The sequence below is a fragment of the Eleginops maclovinus genome, chromosome 7 (genome assembly GCF_036324505.1).
Source record: "Eleginops maclovinus isolate JMC-PN-2008 ecotype Puerto Natales chromosome 7, JC_Emac_rtc_rv5, whole genome shotgun sequence".
In the NCBI taxonomy this organism is placed as follows: Eukaryota; Metazoa; Chordata; class Actinopteri; order Perciformes; family Eleginopidae; genus Eleginops; species Eleginops maclovinus.
The window spans coordinates 25,158,543-25,176,419 of record NC_086355.1 but is presented as its reverse complement, the minus strand read 5'-3'; the positions used below and the strand labels follow the sequence as shown (position 1 = coordinate 25,176,419).

The 17,877-nt window shown below is 39.8% G+C and overlaps 2 protein-coding genes across 4 annotated transcripts in view; one reads left to right on the top strand and one right to left on the bottom strand.

The window, feature by feature from the left end:
* Positions 1-17,877, bottom strand: part of LOC134867715 (inactive dipeptidyl peptidase 10-like) — a 679,335-nt gene that overhangs the window by 98,230 nt on the left and 563,228 nt on the right. The window lies entirely within an intron of this gene.
* LOC134867426 (inactive dipeptidyl peptidase 10-like) overlaps positions 15,432-17,877 on the top strand; it is a 237,865-nt gene continuing 235,419 nt past the window's right edge. For both annotated transcript variants that reach the window (XM_063887980.1, XM_063887979.1), the window contains exon 1: positions 15,432-15,638. In XM_063887980.1, the coding sequence (XP_063744050.1) occupies positions 15,582-15,638 (57 nt within the window). In that variant the 5' untranslated portion in view covers positions 15,432-15,581. The remainder of the gene's footprint in view (positions 15,639-17,877) is intronic.

The following is a 17,877-nucleotide window of genomic DNA, read 5'->3' as shown; positions in this document are numbered from 1 at the left end:
TTGAGAACGATGAGAGGGTGGAGCCAGTGAAACTTCCTAAACGACGAGTCCCTGTTGCCATGATGACTCCACTGAAGGAAGAACTAAAGGATCTTCAAAGGAGAGAGATCATCACACCGGTGGAGAAAAGCACGGAGTGGATCAGCAGTCTGGTCACTGTGCAGAAACCTAATGGGAAGCCTAGGATATGCATCGACCCCAGACCACTCAACAAGGCACTGAAGCGCAGCCATTTTCCCCTTCCTACCATCGATGACATCCTCCCAGACATCTCTAGAGCAAAGGTGTTTACAGTATGTGATGTAAAACAACAAAAAGAGACATTACATCCACATGAGGTACCAAGTAGGCCGTGGGCCAGGGTTGGTACAGATTTGTTCACTTATGACAACAAAGACTACCTAATTACAGTTGATTACTATTCCAACTTTTGGGAAATCGACTACTTACCAGATACAAAATCAAGTACTGTGATAAGGAAGCTGAAGGCTCACTTTGCCCGTCAGGGTATTCCAGATGTAGTTGTTTCAGATAACGGGCCACAGTACAATTCCCAAGAGTTCCAGCGTTTCTGTCAGCTGTGGAAGTTTCAGCACAGAACTTCATCTCCTGGATACCCACAAAGCAACGGGAAGGCAGAGTCTGCTGTGAAAACAGCAAAACGACTGATGAGGAAAGCCAAAGCTGCAGGAGAGGACCCATACCTGTCAATGTTGGATCACCGCAACACACCAACTGAAGGACTAAAGACAAGCCCAGCTCAGAGACTGCTGTGTAGGAGAACCAGAACCCTACTACCAACAAGGGATAGTCTTCTGCAGCCAGAGGTAAAACAAACAACACGAGAACTGATTGACAGGCAAAGGAGACAAGCCAAATACTTCAACAGGACAGCCAAGGACATGGATACACTGAAACGGGGAGACCGTGTTAGAATACAGCCGTTTGATCCCCACACAGTCTGGAGAAAGGCTACGGTGGTGAATCCTGTGGACCACAGGTCCTATGCAGTACAGCTGGACACTGGAGGTGTTCTTCGGAGGAATCGACGTCACCTAAGACGGGACCAGGGCACAGCACCCGGTGTGGCGAACCACACAGTGACTGAAGAAACTCACACAACACCAGAGACTGTTGCAACCCCTGACAGAGTCGTGGGTGACACACAACAGACTGTAACTACCAAATCTGGTCGAGCAGTTGTTAGGCCAGGGTACCTGAAGGACTATGCAGGCTGAACTGTGGTATAAGGACACTGAAAATAATAAAAGAAAAAAAATTAAAAAAGGAGAAAATGTTGGAAAGCATTGTTAAATGTTATTTGTACAATATTGTTTTGAGATGTCACAGGGAGAAGAGTTATTTTCAACATTGATAAGGAACACATTTTTATTTGGTAATGTGTTTATTGTTAGCAGAAGATACAAATAAAGTGACATGGTTTAGGTTTACAGTTATGTGATGTTATTGAAGTAAGACTGTTGAATAATATATCACACTACAAAAGGAAAAGAAAAAGGATGTAACAATAGTATTGTTATGTAGTGTTTGTTTCAACACGGACTTGTTAGAGTGTGACACCTAGGAACGGTAGTTGTTCAGAGTTGCAAGTACTATGTTGTGAGCCAGTGATGGATTGAAATAAACAGTGTAAGCAAACTGGAATATGCTTTAATCGTCCATTCTGTGTCGGGTAGAGACAGGGCAGAATGAAACAGGGAGTACAGGTGTTGCAGGGAAGTCGGGCCAGCCATGGGCAAGCTTGAACATACATCCTGTATTACACAGCACCAGGACTTCAAAGACCTGACAAAGAGGGTGGTGCTGGAGCAAGTTGGTCCAGTGCTGCGAGACAGGCAGGGTCGCCCTTACCGCCGACAAGCTGGACAACATATCAATGTGTAAGATATTTGTAATTACACTTTCAGATGACATAGGCATCATTCTTTATTCAGCAATCAGAAAAACTGTCTACTCTACTTTACTTTGAAAAAACAAAGTGCATTGATTTACAAAATATTTAAAATGGTATTTGCATGTATTCACAAAACGTTTCAAACTGTTACAGGTATCTGAGAGCAGTGGCCTACAGGTGGGTTGTCCGATGGATGTGTGGCTACCTCGGCTGGGAACATACACGACCCCTCTCTGCATGTGTCTACCACAGACTGAGAACGGATTACAGTGCCGGTCAAGCCAGGGGCTACAGCTCATCTCTGGAAAGATGATAATAAAATGCTATAACTTGAAATACTTCTAGTGCCATTTTTGGGAACATGACCAATATTGGATTAACTGACTCCAAATGAAAATACGTCTTGACATTGTAATTAAAAGGGTTAATCAGGATACAATTTATTATAGCTAACAAGAAGATTACAAATGAATGATTAAAAATAAAGAAAAGTAAAAGGTTAAGTTAAAAAAGTAAAATTGAGAATACGCTTAGGAATATAGAAAAGTAGGCCACAAACTTTGAGGCAGGGTATGAACACATATGTACAGGCTTCTGTAATGAAGAAAATCACTCAAAAAGAGAAAAGGAATAACACAATGGCAGCAAAGCTGGATCAACAAAACAACATTTATTTTGTCACAGGTCAATTCATTATCAAAGGTACAGACAGTATCTAAGTACTTAGTCGAATAAATCTACAGACAAAACCCACCCAACCCCAAAAAAATGATACAAAAGGTTTTTCAACTGATTGATACATCTAGGTGTCCTTATTAACATATTAAAAATCTAGTAAAAGCTGACTTCAGGAAAGGTGTCATTTTCAAGGTGGTGTCCAAGATAGCTTGTTATTATATTATAATTACATTATTAGCTAACTTCAGACAACCTGATAACTTTATATTTATATTTTCCAACAACCACCTGTATGAACAGAAGAAATGTAACTGCAAAAGATTGGAAGAATGAAAAAGGTGAAATACCAGAAAATTATTACCCTGCAGTGCTGTCATATTCCAGAACTGAAACCTACATCGAGTGTCCAGAAGAACAAGGTATTCAGTACTCAGAGACATAACCAAGGTAAGGAAGGTATTATGAAGAGGTTTCAGTTCTGGAATGTAACAGCACTGCAGGGTAATAGTTTTCTTACCTTATATTTACCCGCCTAACTGGGACAAGCCCCTCTGGGATGACCTTTCATTTTTTCTTGGTTTTCTGTAGGCCGCAAATTTTCCTCTTCAAAGAATCACAGCCATCACAGTTCCTAACTGATGGATTGAGGTCAATGTCATCCACTTGGCCACTTTCTCCATCATACTGTTCTGACGCGTGAACGCTGTCATCCTCAAGGCTTGGTGGGTTCCTAGAGACTAAGATCTCGCGGACAGCCTGTGTAGACACAGCTTGAGTTAGCCCACATGTAATGTTCAAATAATATCTGCATAACAAAAGATTGAGTAAACAAAGCGATATCACTAAAACACTGTATATATGTAGTAATTTCACCATCGGATTTAGGACTTTTCCTATGAAAACTTCGGCCCATGCATTTTGTACGTTTTATAGGGTCTATAGTATCAGGACGAATAGATCATAGGCCATTTAGCAGAGTGATATGGATCCGGTATGCTACTTGATTTCGGGATCAGTGGGGCTATGCCGTGCAAATATGGCTATGAGATGTACACACTACCTTTCCAAGCTAAACAAAGATAAACTCAAATTTTGTGTTTGGTTCATGACAATTTTGAGGTTTTGCTACGATTGTTTGACATTTTCCATCTGACAACACTGTACAGCTAGTACTAGGGTGCTAGACTACAAGGTAATGTCAGAGAGTTTAGAAGAGGAATAGAATCTAAATAGCATAGGCTACTGTCATCTCTGGTAATGTGGTCAGACTCACCTGTCTTCGCGCCCGAGCAGTACTAGCAGGGACAGTCTCAGTCGGCACACCAGGTCCAGCGATGTCTATAGTTGGAACAGCTTCAGCTAAAAGACGTCTCCTATTCCCAACCAATCCCGCGATCTCCACATTTTTTGTGAAACAGTTGTGATGGAAATGTACGGAGCACAACACAGATGTTGAGGACACTTCAAAATCACGACGATGCCTCCGTACAAACTGTATCCACCGTGCTCTTGTCTTTGCCTTCTCCTTGTCAGCCTCAGTTCCAGTATTTTTTTGTTTCGGAAACATGTGCAGAGAGATGCCTTCAGTGAAGCTGCTATTTTTGCAACTAACACCATTTGGCCCTCCAGCAACACAATATTTTCCACCGTGCTTTGATGTCTTAGCCATAGACGCCGCCATTACAGTTAGACTACTAGAACTTCTGTGTCAACCCTATGACGTCACGCATAAAAAAATGAATTCGCACAAAAAGACAAAATGTGGCTCCTTTTGAGCCCGTTTTAACATGACTTCCCGGATAAATTATTATCCAGACAATATCTCATTTTAATCGCAAGGCTTAGAACCTTTAGATTCAGCACCCAAAACTGTGAAATTCCAACAATTAAAATTTGTTTCATAAGTCCTTTAACCGTATAAGGTTAGTGAAAGCAATAATATTAAGTTGAACGTAATATTTTGTATTTAAACTTAATATTATTGCTTACAACTAACCTGATACCGTTATGTGTATTTGTTGACAAAAATATATTTAATAAAGTCAACGTTTTAGTTTTTTCAGTGTTCTTTCTGAACATGAACTAGATCATTACATACAAAAAAAAAACAATAATAAAAACACAGAACAATAATAAAGTTTATTGTGCAGGATAATGCTGATATTCAATTAATATATTACTTAAATAATTAGATAATAATAATAAAACGACGTGAGCTGTGAGACCTGCTGTATCAGTCTGCTCTCTCCTGTTCCAGACACAAACTGTCCTGCGAGGATGCAGCTTTCTTTCATTTCCCCAAGTAATATTTTTAGTTTAGTTTAATTATCTTTTTCAAATAATGCCTGAATGCAGCAGATATAAGGGAAGTAAAGAGTTAGAGGAGGTTCTGGCAGGCCGACTGATGGACAGATTGTGGTTTCAGAAGGTCAAGTTTGATGGGACACTCTGACCCGTGCTCGTCCTCCTCCTCACGTCCACACCCCTGGCTGCACAGCAGGGAATCATCAGTCCTGTGGATCAAAGAAAAATCTATCATCACGCTGTTAGGCGAAACACATGCAACGTATGAATGAGAGCCGATAAAAACAACGAGGCGTAGATGAGAGGGATTTAAAGGAATTTATAAGCAGAGTTGTGCTGTCTTGTCACTCTAGTGGAACATCAGGGCAATCATTCTGTGAACCTGCAAAGCTTTCTGAATACAAATGTGGACTTCATTTGTTGTTTAAAAATAAGTCTGAGTGTATTAATAAACCTCGGTCAAAGGATGGAGATAAAGACAGGCTACGAGAGACTAAAATAAGAACAGGTTTGGGAAAAAAAATATTGTTACGTAACATCGGGCGCATTATCCGCGGAACACAGATTATGAAAGAGAGCACGGATTAGAACGCTTGGCCCCGTGTGGGCAGGGCAGCGTGGCAGGGCTGAATGCACAGACTCAGTTTATTGTAGGGAGACCACTTCCCCTGTAAGTATGCCGTATCTTCAATGGATTCGATGTAATGGTCGGGTGGTGAAAGCACAATCACATCTTTCTTAAAGGGAAGAACATTCAAGAAAAATACAGCAGTATGCACAAACTGTGGGTTGATACAGGAACACATGAATGCGGGGAGTCTGTTAAAAAAACCAGGTATAGCATCACATGTGACTCAGACAGTCACAGGGTCTGTGATCAGCTACCTGCACACATATCAAATCTAATATTATTTATATAGCCCAATTTCACAAAATATACATCTGTCTCAGGGACTTTACACTGTATAGATCAACAACATGAATAACAGATTAAAAAAAAAAAAAGGAAACATTCCAGGTACTTTGCTTTGAGTATTTTCACATTATGGTACTTTTACTCCACTACATTTATTTTAGATTAAGTTACTATTTACTTTGCGGATTTGGGTTAGTAGAAAATACAAATCGACCCATACATTACTATATACTATTGTCGTTTAAGCTCAACATTTGCATATAAAGTATTCTAAATAAACCCCACCTTTACAAAAAACATTAAAGTGTATCAATGCAGCAATCATTTTAAGCAGGCTAATGTTTTGGTGGCTCCCCAACCTGCATCCTGGTAAACAATTGACCTGATAAGAAAACACGGTACAATGAGCTCTTTTAGACAATATGGTGCCTGACCATCAAGTGCTTTGTAGGAGAATAAGTAGAAACTGTATTCTCATGATCTTCTCCCTAGTTCTGGACAACATATCAACTGGAGAGTCTTTACAGCTGTTTTGGGACAGCCTGATGAAACAGAGTTTAAACTCCTAAATGCATGGACCAGTTTTTCTGCATTGTTTCAAGCTGGGATGTGCCTGATTTTTTAAATGTCATATGCAAGAAGCCAGTATGTATCTGCAGCAAACATCTCCTATGATGATGATAACATTGCAAAGAGACTGAAACCTTTACCATCTCTTGTAATGTAGGTGAAGAGCATTGCATTTGGTATCATATAATTGTGTGTCTCTATGGGAATCTGTCTGCTGCATGGGTGGTGAGACCAGTGTTAAAGGCTGAAACAAGACCAAGTCTCAAACCCATACAATTCATGTTAGGAACTTCTGATTCTCTAGGTAAACAAACAAGAAACTCAAGACCAAATCAGGCAAACTGCAACTGTTACAGTTCAGTACAACAAGGTTTGGACTAAAAGGGTTCATTTACACACCAGGGGGTCAGAGGGTCTGTGGATCACCAACCCTGCAGTCAACATGTCATAGAGTCTTTGGTCAAGTGACTCAACCCCGAATAGCTCAAGTAGGCATGTGTAGGGTATTAAAGATTATTTAAGTCGCTTTGGATAACAGTGTCAGCTAAATGTCATGTGATATCACGTGTCAGAAGGCAGACAGAAGTGAGCATTGTGCAGCCAATCACAACAGCTGGCAGGCGAGTGTCAGAAAAAATGGGCATTGTTGAAAAAAACTCAGAAATAAGTATGAAGACTTATGATGTGGCAGAGAGCAGATGCATTTTCCATAATTTCTCAGACATTTCGACAACACACAGTAAGAAAAAAAAAGGTGTGAATAGTAAAAACATGTAGAAGTGTGTTTCCATCCCCCTGACCGTACAGTTCTGATTGTAAATGCTTTAGTTTTTAGAAAGTTTGAATATCTCAAAAACATGGTGGACCCATCATTTTTCATCAGATGAAGGTAAGACATTTAAGATGTCAGAATAAGAAAATTCAAGTAAGAAAGTGAGCAGTTTGTCTGCAACTTTTGATCTGCTGGTTCCTCTCCTACGCAGCTGTTTCCTGAAGCAGATGTGGGAAGTGTCTCTCTGTCTTTATCGATAAAAGCAAAACGAGACAAAGTGCAATGAAACACATGTAGTGAATAAATCATGGTGCACATGAAGCATGTGACTTAAGCACCCGCTGAGGCTTCTGCTCCACTGGAGAGGCTTCAAATAACAGCTGACAAGGACACCAGATGTGTGTGGAGACATGAGGACAGAACTTTGAAACAAACACAACACCATGTTTCATCACCTTCTTATTGTGGTTTCATTTAGCTCAAATGAAGTTTGACACGCCTTTATCTCAATGCACTTCTTATATGTGTGTAACATAGATGGAAAAGCACTTTAATACACATCCACAGTCTATGAGTTAGGCCTATTGGCAGATAAAAAGGCTGAAAAGTTAACCTTAATTAAATGTACTCTGTCAACACATTTCATGTATCTTTATTAGGTTAGCTGAAAGCAGTACTATTTAATAAAACCTAAAGAAAAATAAAAAACGTAATTGTATTTCTTTAAACTAACCTAAAACAGTTATGTGAAATCTGTTGACACAATACATTTCATTAAAGTCAGCTTTTCAGTTTTTAAAGTTTATACTTTGTTCAAATTCATGTCATTGCAGGAAAGCATGGGTGTAATTCAGTTTATAACAATAATACCCAATACATTTCTTATAAGTGAGACAGTTTTATGGCTTACCGTGTTAAATACACATGCATGTGCATTTCACTCAAGTCAAAACAAGTATACTTGTCCATACTGGTAGTATACTGCTGTTATACTGCGTGTGGTAAAGGTTTATTTCCACATGCTAGGTACTTTTGGGAGGGTTTGATTGCAATGTGTCGTTAGTCATCCATTAATGTGTGGTGGTTATTCATTGATGTAATGTGTAATCCAAGTACATTAAGCATGTCAGATGAACACAGAAAAGGATACTTTGGATTAAGATTTGATTTTGCCATGAATAACTCTGAAAACACCTATAATTTCATTTAAGCACATCTTGAATATACTGTGACATTTAAAACCCTCAGTAATTTTTTTAACTTAATTTGGGAGTATGCGTGTGGAAGGGACAGAATAGGGGACATAATAATACAAAGTGTACTGCTGTATACTCTTTACAAATAACAGGATAATAAAAAAAGGACATTTGTTATGCAGAGGGTGTGAGGAATACATGGCTGGTGGAAATTCCTTGAAGGTAGCTGTTGGTTGGATGGGGAATGCCAGGTAAGTCAGTGATTTTCAGAAGGGAAAAAAGGCAACCAAGAAACCAAAATGTGAATTTGGTTTCCCCCCACAAACACAGCGCCTAAGGTCACTCAAGTGTTGATATGTTGATTGCATTTTCTTCTTCATAAAACAACTGCAATTATAAGTTTGAAAATACATTTTCTCTTCATGCATCTCTGCTTCTGGCAGTCCTCTTTCTTGTAGCCCATTCAGTGAGCATCATAAAACAATTAAGCGGCATACATTTGATGTATTTATATGGTTTAAAGCACAGCATTGAAAACTCCCAGCTCAAACCCTCAGTCTCTGTGCACTGCAGACTTCCTGGTGATATTTTGGTGTTGGCAGCTGCGATCACCTTTCATGCATCAAAAGGTTGCGTCGCCCACTCTCTAAAACTGGATACATGCTTTCATGTGAAGGCAAGCAGGGGCCTTCAAAGTGCTCTGTGATAAAGCTTACAGAAGAGAGGGCCTTTACTTATTGATGCAGAGATCCAGTGGGTGGGCAGCGTGAAGGAACTGCATGCTGTGGACAGTTTACAGCTGACCGACACTCTTACACTGTGTAACACAACCAGGTAACACTCTGTCACACTATCCTGTTTCCCTCCGTTTCAAGTCTCTGAACACAGCAGTGCAGTCTCACATAGCTGGCAAGTTCTTTCAGTTTGTCACTAGTTTGGACTGCCTGCCCGCATTTTACATCCACATGCTTTGATAATTTATCAACTGTGTTATTAGGCAAGTGAGTACTTTAACCATATCATCATTTTTGGCATATTTTCCAACTCCAAGCTGTATAAACTCGAATGCATGATGGATTTAAATGAATCAGGTGATGTGTATTTGTGTAATTAGGGAGGGTGTGGCCAAAAGACATCAACACCCTATATCAAGGTGTGCATAATTATTAGGGAAACTTTTGAAAAGTCAAAAATTGTAAAAAGTATTTCAGATGGACACAGTATTATTCATTTAAAAGACGTAAATGAACTGCCAAAGATCTGAGAAGAATCAAACAGGAAGCTACCAGGAAGCCATTATCCAACAGTGCTGTCATATTCAAGAACTGCTACCTACCTGGAGGGCCCAGAAGTAGGTGGCTGGATCAGTAACGGACACAGAGCTCAGACGCCAGCAAGGTGGAGGTGGGGTTCTGGTATGGGCTGGTATTGTTAAAGGTCTCCTATTATGCTCTTTTATGGCATATATTATAGGTCTCAAATATATTTACTAAAAACATGTCTCTGAGTTGTTTTGCTCAAAAAACCAAACAGATAATTGATTTTAGCATGTCCACTATCCCTCTGTTTCAGCCCCGTTTTCGAAAGTGCTGATTCTGTGACTGTAGCTTTACATTTGAGCTGAGCTGCTGCTGACCACGCCCCTTTGGAGCATCATGCTCTCTATCTGAAGAGAGAAGTTTCTAACGGAGAGACTCAGCTAAACGCTGCCGTGATTAAACGCTATATTATGTCCAAACCACATCCAGCATTATTTCTGAAACACTTCTCAGAGTTTACCACTAGAACAGAGACATTATATGTATTATATACAACAACTCTAAGTCCCTCCTGCAGACATCCTGCTGAACACACACACACACACACACACACACACACACACACACACACACACACACACACACACACACACACACACACACACACACACACACACACACACACACACACAGGTGCTGCAGAGGGGATTCAGCTCGTGACTGTATATTGCGGACGATAGGTTGAGACGTGTCACGTGGGTGGGACTTTGCCAAGAGTTCAATGTAAAGCCAGCCCACATTTCCGATATGACATCATAACGGCAGCAAATCTGGATCAGCTCGTTTGTACCCCCGTTTTTAGAGATGTGGGTAAGGAGGAAAAGAGAGAGGGTTGTATTTTTCTATTTTATACACATATTTATGTATAAAAGACAGCAACAAATGCATTTTGCATAATAGGGGACCTTTAACGCTGAGCTAGTTGGACCATTTCAGGTTGAAGATGGACTCAAGATCAACTCCTGAACCTACTGCCAGTTTTTAGAAGACACGTTGTACAGTGGTACAGGAAAATGTCTGCATCTTTAAGAAGACCATGATTTTCTGGAGGACAACGCTCCATCACATGCATCGAAGTACTCCACTGCGTGGCTAACCAGTAAGTTGTTTGTTGTCCAGTATGTTTATTTGTACGTTTTGAGTTTGTTTATTATTCTTACTTTAACAGATGAAAATAAACAAGTGATGTGGTAACATTTTCATTTTTCCTTTAGTTGCCAATTGTAGTGAACACAGATATTCTCCTGAGAATGCCAAAACCTCACTTTACATTGCTACATATTCAGGTATGAGTTTCATTAACATTTTGGATTGACCTGAGGCCTGTACTGTTCAACCATATCCTGGATATGTTTGAGTTGTCTGGCTTAACTAAACCTAAAAAACGCGATCTCGCTAAGTGGTCCTACGATGCTGTTTATCAACTCAGTTAATCAACTCTGTAAATCAACCCAGGGTTTTTGTGTCCGGCTGAGAGTGCGTTCACGTGAAAGGGTTTAGCAACATTTGACCAATCACAAACCTGGAGAAGCGTACTGACAGCGGAGGGTCATACTTCATGAATGAAAAGTAAACGATATTAGACGAATAAGAAGTTTAAAATAACCCTTCAGATACATCTCGAGAAGCTGACACAGATAAGGAAATATATATATACTTAACACAAAAGTAAGGATATGTTGGTTTGGTAGCTTAGTTCTTTGTTGTAACAATGCTTCTTGGCTTTTAGGTCACATTTTTCATGGGCGCAACCCACATTCTCAGCTCTGCTGCTCCTCCCACAAATGCATGTTCTTCACAAATGTGGCACCATTTGAAAGGTAAGAAAACAGGCTTTCAAACGCTTTAAGATGTATTGTCAAGAAGTATTGTTACATGAAATAATTTACCACATTTTCTTTTACACCTGAGCCTGTTAGTATAACTTGCTCATCTTTCACAATAATAGTACTGATCTTACAAAACACTGACATCTCATCATTAACCTCAACACATACTATTAAGTCAGGGCGATATTCTGTGCCATAGTGCTTTAACCACTTCACAGACAAAACTTTAGTAGATATTGCAGTGTTAAGTTTTGCATCAATCTCAGGACCTTCTGTCAACTCTCTAAGCTACGCCATCTTTCCTGGAACAATAGTTAATCTGCTCTGGCTGAAAGATTCCCAATACAAGGCCATGTATCTTTGGTGCTTTTTAGCCAATGTCTTTCTGATATTTTTGAAACTCTTAAGTTGGGTCTTGAAAAAGTTATGCTTTGCCTTGTAATGCAAACACCACGTGTGCAGTATCGGACCTATGGCACTTACACATCGAGGATAATCCGTCATGAAATGATCCTTAGGTAAGAGATTCATAGCAGGAAAGAGAAGCTTAAAAAGCTTATGATGCTCAACAATAATGCGTTTGAGAAATAGGGTCAGACCATTTGTCAGGACTGGAGAAAACACAATATTTACAATCTGCAGAAGCAGCATTAAACGATACCAGTACTCATTGCCTTTCAGAACCAGATCACCAAAGATCAATGGCATATAGCGCAATAAACACCAGGACTGTATTGCATTCAGACCCAAATCGTTACTTCCATCAAGTAACTTTCCTGCAGGGGGACAATTACGCTGTTCAGTGTAGCATAGTTAAATGACTGTATTCTGCCAGCCAGTTCTTTGGCAGTTAAGAAGTTCTCCCGTATATACTCCAACACTAGTTTTACCTCCAACTGTGCAACTCCTTCTAAAATGTCATGCATGATATCAACTGAAAAATAAGCATTCAATAAGCATGAACGCTTCACACCATGTCCATTAGGTAGTTGTGGATTTGTTTGTATGGTATAATAATAATAATAATAATAATAATAATACTTATAGAGTGCTTTTCTAAAAACCCAAACACACTTTACAGAGGTACAATCATCAAAACATAATTCAAACAACACAGTTAATACATTTAAAACACACCATTAAAGGTTGTGTTCTGCATGCATGTCTTTTGTTCAAAATATCACCCTTTCTTCATCTTCACAGAGTACAGTTTGAAAATCACCTTTCTCTATGACACAAAAACGTAGGCAATTCCGTGATGATTCCACAAACACAAAAAGTCCATGTATACCAAAATTCTCCCCGGTGACCGGCACAGTGCTGCCATGAACAGGTTTTTTTAACATGGAAACTTGAATCCCGTCAGTTTAGTGCACTTTGAGGTCATCTACAATTGGTGTCATAACCATGTCCTGTGCATGAAAAAGTGCACACAGATGTATATTGACTAAAGAGGAATTAAAAATATATAGCCCCACATTTACTGTCTGTACACCTTCTTTTTTGTCTCAAAGTCATCGTAAAATAATTGAATTTGCAATGCATCATTTTCTTTAGAAAAAAGAGGATGTCTCTTCATATTTTATTTCGAAATATACACCACCCTTGGGAGTTTTTTGTAATCATATCACTGAGGTTGGGCTTTCTGAGAATAGACTGCAATGTTTAAAGAATTGGAACATAGGAATATATCTATATAACTGCCTGATCGTAAATTCCAGTACATCTGTTCCTTTTGTTTTCAAATCTGACACCCAAGCACTTTTTCGACAGCTTCAACAATTCTCCATTTCTGTTCAAAAACGTGTTTCTTTTAGATTCAGAATTTAAAGAAGAAAATGGGTTTTCAAGTTAGCTTTCGTACTTGTATCCTAAAAAGATATTGACTCTGTACCTACAGTACTAAGTAGATTGGCCTACACCAGCATCCTGAAGCTGTGCAATAGCAGATGCACACAAATTACAAGTACTCATGTTAGTTACTGGCAGGGCTTGAGAGCTACTAGATGATTCTTCTAAAGCTTGTGACTAAATATTATCTTCAATAACATCACCGTCAACAAAATCATAATTTTCAACTTCATGCTCAATTTGCTCGACATGTATTGTGTTTACATTTTTCCTGAAGCCTGAAAAAGTACCAGAAATATGACAATATTCTGACTGAGTATACTTTAAGCGAAGTGATTTACCAGGACAGAAACCACGAATCAGTCGCATATGCCTCCCAAGCATGTTGGTACTCTGAAAATCAGTCCGGCAAACAAAACAAATCAAAGCCATTGTATAAAACAAAACCAGTTGTTTAACCAATAGTTTTCTTGGTGACTCTGGTCCCAGCTGCCTTCAGATCATTAACACGTCCCTCCTGTGTAGTTATTGGCTGACCCCTCACCTTTCTCATGATCTTAGATGGTGGAGCCGCAGATCGAGGGCGATTGATGGTCATTTTGTGCTTCTTCCATCTTCTAATAATCAAACCAGTTGTCTCTCTCTCACCAAGCTGCTTGCTGGTGGTCTTGTCTTCTATTCCAATCTTGTGCTGGTCTACACTCTTGTCCCTGATGTCCTTAGACATTAGTTCCACCATGATCACAAGACCTGTCTCTGGTCTGGCCCTCGGTGGAGAGGTTGTAATCAGATTTATTGACTGTGGACAGGTGTCTTTTATCCAGGTAAAGAGTTGATATTAGGAGTACTTTCATAAAACGAGAGGACTTTCTTAACCGCCCGTTGGAGCCAGAATTCTTGTTGGTTGTGTGGTATATTAAATCTGTTCATACATACAGTTAGTTATTCTCTGAGGTCATGGAGAGTGCAGAGAAGATGTCGTTCAGGGGCCAAATGGTGGGCAATCGGATGTTGTATAACCTCCGAAATACGTTAGGGGGCCCCTATGAACGGACACATGTCACTTAGTGAGGCATGCATTGTCATTGATTACCTCCTGTGAGCACACACACACTTTGAACACGCACACACATTTCTCCTATAAAGTGTATGCACAAAGACAGTTCAGGGGGACTTCCACAATTGTCTCTGGGAACCTCGTATTGCCCGTGTTGGTGTCTGATACTATGCTGTTGTAATAAACCTTATTATATACAAGCTGGTGTCTCCGGAGACTTCTTCATCATCTTCACAAACATCGCTACAAGATATACCTCAGATTTGGCGTCACGAACTTGGCCGTATTGCGATCTTCAGGCGACTCTACAACACATCTCCTGCCAAGGCGTCACAGTACGGTGAGCATTTTTTGGATTGGGTGTGTGTTGCTCTGGCTCGCACCTGTCGGACTAATGTGTGGGTGTATGCCATGTTTGTGTTGATGTTGGAGTGAGACTCAGTTCTAAATTGGGGATTTATTGCGTAGTGCACGACGCAATAGGGGGGAGTGTTATAGAAGTAAAAGAAGTAAGGAAACATGAATAGGAAGGAATTCAGGCACTGGGAACCTCGTATTGCCTGTGTTGGTGTGTGATACTATGCTGTTATGAAAGAAGTAGAATAACATAATAAAAAAGAGAACACACCTTAATAAAATCAATCATTTAAGTAGTCATCAAATGTAAAGTAGCAGCAGCATTATGAAAGTGCAAATACAAGTATGCATCTAGTGATAACTCTAATACCTTGTAAAGCAGTATAATGCCCAAAGCATTGCTTTTTCATGCTTCGTAGTGGAGAAGCATGAAGAGACCAGCAGCAGCCAGAAATGAGAGAAATACCGCACAGTGCAGAGTAGGCAGTATTACAGTATGTATTCTGTGGAGGACCGTGGTGATTTCCCAGTGTGACTGCTTGCTCTTAATATCGGGTTAGTGAGGATAACTGCGGAGGGATAGAGCCTCACAGACTCACAGCTGCTGCACCAGCCTTTACACGCAACACATCATTGGCTGAGAAGCCATGCGTGTCACAGAGACGACGAGCGAACCAGTAAACAGCTCTGAACGAACCAGTAAAACTACTTTCCCTGCCTCCGCTGTCTGCTGCAGTTTATCCTGAGTGATCACTCCTAGCAGAGCACCGACTGGTTTCGCTTTCTCTCTCCGACTAGAGCTGTCCGCGGTGCTGAAATGAACCAGAGCGCGGGAGCCGCGCAGCACAGCCGCCGCTACTCCAGCGATGACAAGGTAGGAAGACTGCTGTCCTCTGATACTGTCTCATTAGCACAATATCACACAAACTGCTCGTGGAACGCTGTTTGTATGACTTTCAAAAGTCTCGTGCATGTGACACTAAACTCTCAGTGGGGGAGTAAAGTTGAGAGCCTTTCTGAAAAGTTGCGGAGAGCCATACAGAACCACGTGGAGGAAGTTGTGTCATTGCAAGGATAATAACTGTGTGTGTGTGTGTGTGTGTGTGCGCGCGTGCGTGCGTGTGTGTGAACATTTGATCTGTTGTTTGATAACTGGCAGCTGGATGTCTCTTGACTGTATCCACCTGATTTAAAAATGTAAATGATTGTGAATCAATTTTGAAGGTCACTGCTTGCCTTCACTTGAAAGCATGTATCCAGCTTTAGAGAATGGGGGAAAGTAATATATATATACAAAAATGAATGTTGCTAAATACTTTAGCAGGCTCCAACAACAAAGTAAAAGTATAGATGTGTTCAGGGAGTTTGTCATTCCCATTAGTCAAACACAACAGTAACTACATTGCTGGATGAGGGAAAGGAAAGTTATTTATCATTTATGAAAAGCAACTTTGGCCCGGGTGCTGACTTCAGAGAGAAGTTTTTTTACACGTCTGTCATCAGTCTCACTTTTGGTAGCTGTACAACAAGCTAATGCAAGTGTGAGATCAGATGATAGAATGAGATCATGTACAAGAACATTCACGCATCCATCCTGAAAGGGAAGCTTTTGGAAGCAAATGAATGTGCATTGTTGTTGTTTTGACACACAGGAAGCTAGGGAAAAGTTTCTCACAATTTCTTTGCCCCCATAAGCAATTTTGTTCGATACATTGCTGATACTGATCGTTTTATCGTTGTTTATGTTGTCAAAGCAGCAAATATGCCATGGTTCTCACTAACTATATTTCTGACCCAAAAAATAACTGCTGTCCTGAAACTCAACGAGATTTTTATTTTAATGTAATTCTGTTACTTTGTTGTTGTAAACAGGTCATTTTTCCCTCTGGTATGTTTTGTTAAAGTACTTCTCTTTCAAACAAGTGTATGTATTCATGTTTCCCTCCAAAATACCACTTTACAAAACTACATTTCAATACCTCGTGGAAAGGCAGAATCATATCGTATATCGTGGAAGTAGCTTTCCGTTTGACACATCAGCACAAATAGTGTTTTTTCAGTGGATCTATGTCATCAGCCTCTCTATATGCTCTAAATATGATGGTGATACTATTTAATCATGCTAACAAGTCTCTGGTGATGTTTTGGAGTGACGGACTAATGAAGCAATGGACTAACAAACTGATAGCGCTATTTCTGGAGCCGCATTAATAGTGTGAAATGAAAGCTTCCCCTGAGGAACATAAATTAATTTCAATCACCTCGGCTATATGTTACACTCTGTGCGTGTCTCATTACATGCAGCTGCAGAAATTGGAGAATGAGGACAATTGTTACATTGCCTCCCCCTCCCCGGGCATTTGAGAGAGAAATAAATGTACATGTTTGCTGGGGGAGATCCTGTTGTTCATCTCCATGCCTCCTCTATTTTTATCCATTAAACTGCCAGAGACACTTTATCTATTCAGGACCAACTGTTGTTCTAAAGAAACATGGTGAACGATCTGTATATCATAAAGAAAGTGTTATATACATTTCTTAATTTTTATTGCCATCTAATGGAAGAAGTCATTTTTTTTCAGCAGTACCATGCGAGACGTATTGCCTAAAAAGAGGACATTGTAACAAAACATGTCATTTCACTTTCGGACAGGATATCTCACTTAGTTTGAATGTCAATAAATAAAAACCCCGAGAGGGACATTAATATTCTCTTTGAACTCATTTCCTCAATATATTTTTGGCCATTATTATGTTCAAGTCACATTTTGATGAGTATTGATCGTATGCGCGGATCGGTGGAATGTAAGTACTTTTACTCCAGCATGTAGCTACTACACTTCTAACAAATGTGTACTTTTCTTTAGTAATTGTAATTTATTCTACATATACTTCTACTCCACTTCCTTATGGAGGCATTATTTTTCTCCATTACATTTATTCAACACTTATAGTAACTAGTTACTTTGTACATACACAATATAACATAAGATGCAGTACTGTACTGCTAATATACCTAGTATTTGACAAATTAACCATTAGTAAATGAGCCCCACACTGAACAACGTTTAAGTGCTCACATGTATTTGTTAGTTATAATAACAGGATAATAT